Source organism: Aegilops tauschii, chromosome 5 (genome assembly GCF_002575655.3).
Source record: "Aegilops tauschii subsp. strangulata cultivar AL8/78 chromosome 5, Aet v6.0, whole genome shotgun sequence".
NCBI lineage: Eukaryota > Viridiplantae > Streptophyta > Magnoliopsida > Poales > Poaceae > Aegilops > Aegilops tauschii.
The window spans coordinates 186,957,945-186,968,083 of NC_053039.3; the positions used below are offsets into that span (position 1 = coordinate 186,957,945).

Here is a 10,139-nt window from a genome sequence, read left to right on the forward strand (position 1 = left end):
GCGAAAGCGAAACGTCTGCGATATATGTGGAGATCAGAAACGTTTCTAGGATCCACTACGTGTGCGATCAATCTCCACTGCACACACGACTTTCTCTTGAAAACTGTTTGCGTTAGGCCACCTTGCGCAAACGTTTATCACATAAAAAAGTGTGTGTGATGGACAGCCTTTGCCACACAGTTTCTTTCTATGCACAGTGTGTGATGCATTCAATAACGCAAACGATAAAATTATTAATATCGTGTGCAATGGAAACGCTATCACAAATGATTTAACGGGAAAAATTGTGTGTGATGTACCTGTGAACGGAAACGTTTTCCTTGGAGCGACTATGTGAGATGTACATATGAACGGAAACGTTTAGCGGGGACTGACAGTGTGGGATGTACTTGCGACCGGAAACAATTTTGCTGTATAATTGCATTTTTAGCTCTACCGTACGTATTTCCGTATTTGAGCGCTCGCCGGTCGCACATGACCTTATTTTGCCGAACGTGTGTGCCAGGAGGGCATATCCCCGACGGTTTCTGGGTCGTGTGGGAAGGACCCCCCTATCGCCCACACTCACTTGGTGACGGTTCTAGATGCCTTCACGGAAAGGGGTTAAAAACCGTTTGTTTAGGACTGACGCGCACCAGTGGGGGGTCACCGTGAGGGTGAGTCCGAGGGACATCGTGCCACGGATATAGAGGAGAATCCATTTCACGAGCGTCCAATGAGAGTCACGAGGGGCGTGCGTATGGAGACACACCTGCTGGACAGCGTACTGCAAGTCTTGTCGGGTGAGCGTCAGATACTGGAGAGCACCAACAATAGACCGGTAGAATGGAGCGCCCGACGCTGGCGAACCCTCGAGAGTAGAAACCTTGGCCTTCGTGTCAACAGGAGTAGCGACAGGATGACAGTTGAGCATGCCAGCATGCTGAAGGAGCTCATGCGCATACTTCTGCTGAAGAAGAAAGAAGTCGTCGGGTCACCGAGCGACCTCAATGCCAAGGAAGTAATGGAGAGCACCTAGATCCTTGATGGCAAACTCATCACGCAGCCGGAGAGTAATCTGCTGAAGAAAGGTTGCTGAGGAGGCCATCAGGATGATGTCGTCGACATAGAGCAGCAAGTAAGCAGTCCTTTCGCCACGATGACATACGAACAACGAGGTATCCGAGCGAGTGACACAGAAGCCTAGTGTCTGAAGAAAACTGGCGATACACTGGTACCAGTCATGAGGGGCTTGCTTGAGGCCGTAGAGAGACCGAGACAACAAGCACACATGGATAGGATGAGTGGCGTCGACGAAACCAGTGGGTTGCTCACAGTAAACCATGAAGAAAAGCGTTGGAGACGTCCATCTGATGAACCGGCCATCCACGATAGACAGCCAGCTGGAGAGCGGTGCGGATCATGCCCGGTTTGACAATCGGTGCAAACGTCTCGGTGAAGTCAACTCCAGCACGCTGTCGAAAACCACAGACCAACCAACAAGCCTTATAGCGCCCAAGAGTGCCATCCGAGCGGGTCTTATGACAATAAACCTACTTGATGCTGATGACGTTGGCGCAAGGAGGTCGGGGAACCAGTGTCCAGGTACGGTTCCGCTGGAGATTATCGAACTCTTCCTGCATCGCAGCAAGCCAGTGAGGATCACGTAGGGCTGCTCTGGCGGATGCGGGAATAGGTGACGGCTCGGCGGTGGAGGCAACGAGGAGGTACTCGTCACTGGAGTACCACAGGCTCAGGCGGTGGATGCCAGCCCTGGCCCATGTGAGAGGGCGAGACGGCATCTCCGGGACCGCGGCGGGCGTAAGTGGTGAAGATGAGCCGCCCACAGGGGAGGAGGCTGCACCAGAGTCCGAGGAGGCGGTCCTGCCCAAGGCGGCGCCGGCCGTGCCCGAGGTGGCGCTCGAGGGGGCAGCCGCCCCCGTGGCCATGCCCAAGGCCAAAGCAGTCGACAAGGGGGCCGATGAAGGGGACGGCGGCGAGGCGGCCGAGGAGGCGGGCGACGCCGAGGCGCCTGACGTAGTCGGCCAGGAGGGCGCGGGGGAATTCGAGCGCGTCGAGGGGGCGCGACCTGAGGCAGGAGGCGCAACTCATCCCACGGCGAGGAGCGCCAAAGCCCGGTGGCGGTCTGAGGACCGCGCGGGGCCGTCCACCAGAGAGGGTCGCTGGAGGGCCATCTGTGGCCGACGGCAACGGGACGATGGAGGGTACCTGCTGAAACGAAAACACCTTCTCATCAAAGTAAACGTGTCGTGAGGTGAATACGCGATGTGAGACGGGATCGTAGCAGCGGTATCCTTTGGTGTTAGGTGGGTAACCGAGGAAGATGCATGCAACGAAGCGGGGTGCAAGCTTATGAGGCGCGGTAGCGGCGATGCTAGGGTATCAGAGACAGCCGAAAATGCGAACCTCATCATAAGAGGGTGGTGCACCGAAGATAAGATGATGGGGTGCAAAGTTCTCGCGAGTACGACAAGGGCGAAGGTTAATGAGGATTAAGAGTGCGAAGAACGCGCTCAGCGCTACCGTTCTATTGCGAAGTGTACGGGCAAGTGAGACGGAAAGTCATGCCATGTGTGGTGAAGAGAGTGTGGACAGCTAAGTTGTCAAACTCCTTCCCGTTATCTATTTGCAATGCAAGGATGGGACGCCCAAACTGCGTGAAAACATAGGAGTAGAATGCAGCAAGAGTAGATATAAAATCAGACTTGCATCGCGATGGGAAGGTCCACCCATTGTGCGAGAAATCATCAAGAATGACAAGGTAGTAAAGATAGCCCGTATTACTTGCAAGTGAAGATGTCCATACATCACTATGAATTAACTCAAACGGGTAGGATGCAACATGCACTACTGGAATCAGCTTCTTTGTCGTCCGCCATGGCAGACGACAAAGGCATAGATCCCGGACGGCAAACTTCTTTGCCGTCTGCCAGCGAACGACAAACTGTCCGTCTCAACACGTGCCAGCAAAGGCCTTCTTTACCGTCCGCTTCTTAGAAATGGGCGGCAAAGGATTGTGCCGTCCGCCATCCGACGCAAGCAGATGGCAAAGATAACGGACGGCAGTGCGGTGGGGTGAGAGCTGTTAGGGGGTTAACGGCGCTCTTTGCCGTCCGCCAGCGGATGGCAAAGAGGCAAAGCTCTTTGCCGTCCGCTGACAGACGGCAAAGAGCTCAGCTAGGCCAGCACTGGGAAGCTGCCACGTGGCGGCGAGGAAGGCGTAGCAGCCTTCCTACCTCTCCCGCTGCCACGTCCACCTCTACCAGCCTTCTTCATCCTCCCCCGACCTCTCCCAGCCAAAGAAGAAGCCCCCGTCGTAGCTGTCTGCATACTGTCTAGCAACGCTCTCCGGAGGGGCTAGGCTGGAATAATGGAACCATCCCTCCCAGTAGCGCTCGCTGGAGGCTCGGGGCGCTCTGGACCCTTGCCCACCATCCTGTCAACACCTGCAATGACAAAAAGTAAACGAAATTAGTACAACATAAAAAATTTGGATACCTGAGAGGAACATAATAATATGTATATAATTTAAGTGTATCATCATCATGAACATAATAAAAATACACCCGATCAACACAAATATATATGATGTTTTGCATAACAAAATCAAAAAATATACAACCTAACTCATAATTCACAAATATATGACCCCGTCGGGGTCGGGGTCGGGGTGTGGTTGTGGTGTCAGGGTGTCGGGGTCGATCGGGGTGTCAGGGTGTCGGGGTCGGGTTCGGGGTGTGCTCTCAGGGTGTCGGGGTGTGGTGTCAGGGTGTCGGGGGTCGGGGTCTGGGTGGGGGGGGTCGGGGTGTCGATTGTCGGGGTCGGGGTGTCAGGGTGTCGGGGTCGGGGTGTGGTGTCAGGGTGTCGGGGGTCGGGGGTCGGGGTGGGGGGGTCGGGGTGTCGATTGTGGGGGTGTCAGGGTGTCGGGGTCGAGGTCGAGGTGTCGTTGGTCGGGGTCTGGGTCGGGGTGTCGGTGGTCGGGGTCGGGGTGTCGCTGGTCTTCTTCTTCTCCTCCTCTCCTCTAGCTTTCTTCTTCTTCTACTTCTCGTCCTCTCCTCTTTCTTCTTCTTCTTCTTCTTCTTCTTCTTCTTCTTCTTCTTTCTTCTCCTCCTCTTTTTCTTCTTCTTCTTCTTCTTCTTCTTCTTCTCCTTTTTCCTCTTCTTAAACCTAGCACTAATTAACCTAAAACAAAACAGGAAAAAACTACACCTAACCCTAGCTATTCTTCTTCTCCTCCTCTTCTTCTAATTATTCTTAGTTTTTTTCATGACTAAACATAAACCTAAGACCAAACTAAAAGTAATCTAAACTAAACTAAATATATAACCAAACTAAAAGTAATCTAAACTAAACTAAATCTAAAACAAAACTAAAAGTAATCTAAACTAAAAAAACAAAAAAAAATAGGAGAAGAGGGGTGCGGCCGGGCCTCACCTGCGGCAGGGGTGGGACGGCGTGCGGCAGGCCAGCAGGGCCCAGGGGCACTGGGCGGCGGGGTTGCTCGGCGGCGGAGGGGCGCTGGCCGGGCGGAGGGGTGCCAGGCGATGGTGGCTCCGGGGCCGCAGGGCTCCGGGGCGGCGGGGTGGCACTGGCCGGGCGGAGGGGGCGCCGGGCGGTGGTGGCGACAGGGCCGCAGGGCTCCTGGACAGCGGGGTGGTGCTGCGGCGGGGTGGGGCGGTGGCGGGGCAATGCTGGCCGGGCGGAGGGGGCGCCGGGCGGTGGTGGCAACGGGGCCGCACGGCTCTGGGGCCGCGGGGTGGTGCTGTGGCGGGGTGGGGTGGCGGCGCTTGGCGGTGGCAGTGCGGGCGCGGGTGAGTTGGGGGCGCGGGGTGGAGAGAGGGGTGAGAGAGAGGGGAGAGAGGGGGGTGGGGGCGGAGAGACAGACAGGGGGAGACGGTCGTTAGCTGGGCCCTTTCTTTGCCATCCGCCAGCGGACGGCAAAGGTCCAGCAGGCAGACGGTAAAGATTAGGCAGACGACAAAGAATCTGACCTAGCTAGCCGTGCCCTGTGGGGCCCACCTGGCTCTTTGCCGTCTGCCTTCTAGCTCTTTGCCGTCAGCTGGCTGATGGCAAAGAAGCAGCTGACGGCAAATAGCCTTTTTGCCATCTGCCCTTTCTTTGCCGTCCACTTTGTGGAAGCGGACGGCAAAGAGGAGGCCGACGGCAAAATGCCAGATTCCAGTACTGATGGGAAGAAGCCCTAAATGGAAGACGAGCATGTTTGCCGAGGAGACAAGCATGACAAGAGTGATCGTCGATCTTATTACACGTGAATAGAAACTCCGAAATATATGACGAAGGGTGGCAGGGTTGAGAAGACCCAAGTGAGCATGCCAAAGGTCCAGACCAGTGGCGAGGGCGACAGGAGCGGCGGCGGCAGTGGAGTGGACCAGGTAGAGCTCGTCAGGGCTGTCACATCGGTGGAGCACCATCTGGGTACGAGCGTCCTTAACAGAAAAACCACACTCGTCAAACTCAAGGGTAACATGTTTTTCACGTGTAAATGTATGATCGAAAGTAGGTCTAGAGGGGGGTGATTAGACTACTTGAACAAATAAAAATCTTGCCTTTCCCAAATTTTAAGTCTTGGCAGATTTTAGCAACTTAGCACAAGTCAAGCAATCAACCTACACATGCAATTCTAAGAGTACAGCAGCGGAATGCAAACCATTGCATATGAAGGTAAAGGGAAGGGTTTGGAAAGGCAAACGCAATGTAGACACGGAGATTTTTGTCGTGGTTCCGATAGGTGGTGCTATCGTACATCCAGGTTGATGGAGACTTCAACCCATGAAGGGTAACGGTTGCGCGAGTCCACGGAGGGCTCCACCGACGAAGGGTCCACGAAGAAGCAACCTTGTCTATCCCACCACGACCATCGCCCACGAAGGACTTGCCTCACTTGGATAGATCTTCACGAAGTAGGCGATCTCCTTGCCCTTACAAACTCCTTGGTTCAACTCCACAATCTTGACGGAGACTCCCAAGTGACACCTAACCAATCTAGGAGACACCACTCTCCAAAAGGTAATAGATTGTGTGTTGATGATGAAATCCTTGCTCTTGTGCTTCAAATGATAGTCTCCCCAATACTCAACTCTCTCTCACAGGTTTGGCTATAGTGGAAAGATGATTTGAGTGGAAAGCAACATGGGGAAGGCTAGAGATCAAGATTCTTGTGGTTGGATTGGAATGTCTTGGTCTCAACACATGAGTAGGTGGTTCTGTCTCAGAAAATGAGTAGTGGAAGTGTAGGCACGTTCTGATGGCTGTCTATTTAATATACAAGGGGTGGAGGGGTATATATAACCCCCACACAAAATCTAACCGTTACACACATTTGACCCAACTCGGTCAGAACGAATAGGTGAACTCGGTGAGACCGATTCAGTTCAAAATGTGGACGTTAGGATTCTCAGTGGGACCAACATGATTAACTCGGTGGGGCCGATGCGCTAGGGTTATGGCAAAACCTCATCTCGGTGTGACCGATTGCATGAACTCGGTGGGACCGATTTCAGCAATTAGCAAACAAAGAGTTGGTCAGGCAAACTCGGTGGGACCTATCGCTCCTTCTGGTTATACCGAAACACTACAAAAGGGAAACAGAGAGTTTGCATTGTGAACTCAGTGGGACCGATCGCTCATTTCAGTGAGACCAAAATGTTACGAAGGGAAACAGAGAGTTTGCAATCCCATCTCGGTGAGACTGAAATCCCTATCGGTGAGACCGAACTGATTAGGGTTTCTTGCTATGGCTATGTCAAAAGAACTCGGTGGCGCCGGATGTATCAAATCGGTGGGGCTGAGTTTGACTTTAGGTTTAGGACATATTTGGATATGAGAAAGTGGTTGAGGGCTTTGGAGCATATCACTAAGCATTTTGAGCAAGTAGACCATTAAGCAACACCTCATCCCCTTTTAATAGTATTGGCTTTTCCTATGGAGTCAATGTGATCTTCGATCACTAAAATATAAATGAAGAGTCTTGAGCTTTTGCCAATATTTGTCTTTAGCATTTTGAAGGGTCCACATCTCTAGTCCATGCCATTGCCAATCATTGAACTTTCTAAAATAATCAACTTGAATGGATATTAGTTCAATGAGCTATATGTTGTTATGAATTACCAAAACCACCCGACGATTAATTGCACTTTCAGTAAAAGAACGAACGGAAACAAGATTTTTAATGAGACCAGGTGAGACTAAAATGTTAGATAATGACAATGGTGTAGATGTAGATGGAAAAGATGCATGTCCTATGTGAGTAATAGGAAGAGAGGAACTATCCACGACGGTGATGCGAGTGGAAGTATGGACGGGATAGGAGGTGTGGAGGTTACTGGGGTGGGCAGCCATGTGAGTTGTAGCTCCAGTGTCCATATACCAGTCACCACCCCCCGGTGTAGTTGGCCGGGGTAGGAGCAGAGTGCAGAGCCGCCAGCAAGGCCGGGTCCCATGGCGCTGGGGGAAGCATGGGCATTGGCGGCGGTGACGGGGCCGTTAGGGGCGGCGGCGGCAGCCCTCCCAGCTGCGGTGGCTGGCCGTAGTAGAGCGGCCCGTAGGGCGCCGCATAGGGCTGCGGCGTGGTGTAGAACGCCTGGTGCGAAGGAGGTCGCGTGCCGAGGATCTCGGGAGCTAGGGGCGGGGCACCGGCATGGAGTAAGGTGCATGCAACAGAGCGGCATCCTTTGGTGTTAGGTGGGTAGCTGAGGAAGATGCATGCAACGGAGCGGGGTGCAAGCTTATGATGCGCGGTACCGGTCATGCTAGGGTAGCAGAGAGAGCCGAAAATGCGAAGCTCATCATAGGAGGGTGGTGCACCGCAGACAAGATGATTGGGTGCAAAGTTCCCACAAGTAAGACAAGGGCGAAGGTTAATGAGGAGTGATGAAGTGGCGAGAGCGTTAGGCCAAAAGGGCGGAGGCACATTGGCATGGAAGAGAAGCGTACGAACGCAGTCATGAAGAGTGCGAAGAACGCGCTCAGCGCGACCGTACTATTGCGAAGTGTACGGGCAAGTGAGACAAAAAGTCGTGCCATGTGTGGTGAAGAGAGTGCGGACAGCTAAGTTGTCGAAGTCTTTCCCGTTATCTGTTTGTAACGCAAGGATGGGACGCCCAAATTGCGTGAAAACATAGGAGTAGAATGCAGCAAGATTAGATATAACATTGGACTTGCACCGCAACGGGAAGGTCCACACATAGTGCGAGAAATCATCAAGAATGACAAGGTAGTAAAGATAGCCCGTATTACTTGCAAATGAAGAGGTCCATATATCACTATGAAATAACTCAAACGGGTACGATGCAACATCGGAAGAAGCCCTAAATGGAAGACGAGCATGTTTGCCGAGGCGATAAACATGACAAGAGTGATCGTCGATCTTATTACACGTGAATGAAAAATTCTGAAGTATATGATGAAGGGTGGCGGGGTTGAGATGACCCAAGCGACCAAAGGTCCACACCGGTGGCGAGGGCGACATGAGCGGCGGGGGTGGTGGAGTGGACCCGGTAGAGCTCGTAAGGGCTGTCAGATGGGTGGAGCACCATCCAGGTACGAGCGTCCTTAACAAAAAAACCACTCGTCAAACTCAACGGTAACAGGATTTTCACGTGTAAAAGAACGAACAGAAACAAGATTTTTAATGAGATCAGGTGAGACTAAAATGTTAGATAATGACAATGGTGTAGATGTAGATGGAAATGATGCATGTCCTATGTGAGTAATAGGAAGAGAGGAACCGCCCCCGACGGTGATGCGAGTGGAAGTATGGACAGGATAGGAGGTGTGGAGGTTACTTGGGTGGGAAGCCATGTGAGCCGTAGCTCCGGTGTCCATATACCAGTCACCACCCCCGGTGTAGTTGGCCATGGTAGGAGCAGAGTGCAGAGCCGCCAGGAAGGCCAGGTCCCATGGCGCTGGGGGAAGCGTGGGCATTGGCGATGGTGGCGGGGCCGTTAGGGGTAGCGGCGGCAGCCCTCCCGGCTGTGGCGGTTGGCCGTAGTAGAGCGGCCCATAGGGTGCCGCATAGGGCGGCGATGTGGCGTAGAACACCTGGTGCGAAGCAGGTCGCGCACCAAGGATCCCATCGGACAACCCCAGTCCATGGGTTCTGACCGGCGTAATACGGAGCCGGCTGACACGACACTCCGCCCTGAGCGCCGTCCGGCTGCGGCTGCTGCTGCTTGCGCCCGCCGCGGTGGCGGTCATTGGTGGCCGGGGCGGGCGGCTGCTGGTACGGGAAGGCGGCCGGGGGTGGCTGAAGGGCCGGGGCGGACGGCGCGGGCCCGCCGCGAGTGCCGGCAGTGAGGGCAGTATGGGTTGCCCTGGTCCGGGCCATCTTCATCCACCTCTCCTCTAGCTTAAGGTATGCCACCATCTAGGCGAAGGTTGGCTCCGGGATGAGAGTAAGGTTGGAGGCGGCGTTCCCAAATTCCTCGTTGAGACCGACGGTGAGGGTGCTGATGAGGAGCTCGTCGCCGACGGTCTCACCGAGATCACGGAGCTCATCGGCGAGCTTTTTGAGGCGCATGCAAAAATCGTCAATGGATGAGTCAAGCTGCTGGCACCCATAAAACTCGTCGTGGAGGAGGACCTTGCGCTGCAACTTGTTGTCAGTGAAGAAGCCGCTGAGCATGGTCCAGACGACGTAAGCATCATCGTCGTCATCCACCACCGTGTGGAAGAGGTCCTTGGAGATGGTGAGATAGAACCAGTGGATGATGGTGGCGTCGAGGATCATCCACTCCTCATCGTTCACCATGAGGCTGGAGTCAATAGTGCCATCGACGTGGCCATGGAGCAAGTAATCGCGAAACACCAAGGTCTTAGGATCCAGTCCACAAGAGGAGGTGCGCTGGTGTTTCGGCGACATTCGGCTCATGGCCCGGGAGGAACGGGATGAAAACGATGACCCAGTCTGTGTTTGATCCTGATTATTGACGCGCGCTTGATCCAACGGCTCGGTAGGTGACCTGTCGAGGTTGGCAACAGTCAACCGGCGTCTAGCGCTGCCTAGTGGAATAGCTACAACACACTATGTATTTTTCTAGTCATACAACCATGCCACATCAGCAATCCATTCATGTGAGTTATACATTATATTTTTATCCATGTAGCACTCGCATGCCACC

At 53.7% G+C, this 10,139-nt stretch overlaps 1 protein-coding gene across 1 annotated transcript; it reads right to left on the reverse strand.

Moving 5' to 3' along the window:
• Positions 1-9,385: 9,385 nt before the first annotated feature.
• On the reverse strand, positions 9,386-9,880 carry LOC141022669 (uncharacterized). Its single transcript, XM_073498930.1, has one exon. The coding sequence runs from the start codon at positions 9,878-9,880 to the stop codon at positions 9,386-9,388; it is 495 nt and encodes a 164-aa protein (XP_073355031.1).
• Between the last annotated feature and the right edge of the window lie 259 nt (positions 9,881-10,139).

Excerpts from the sequence above, each read along its gene's own strand:
- LOC141022669 (XM_073498930.1), bottom strand. The coding sequence starts at position 9,880 with ATGTCGCCGAAACACCAGCGCACCTCCTCTTGTGGACTGGATCCTAAG.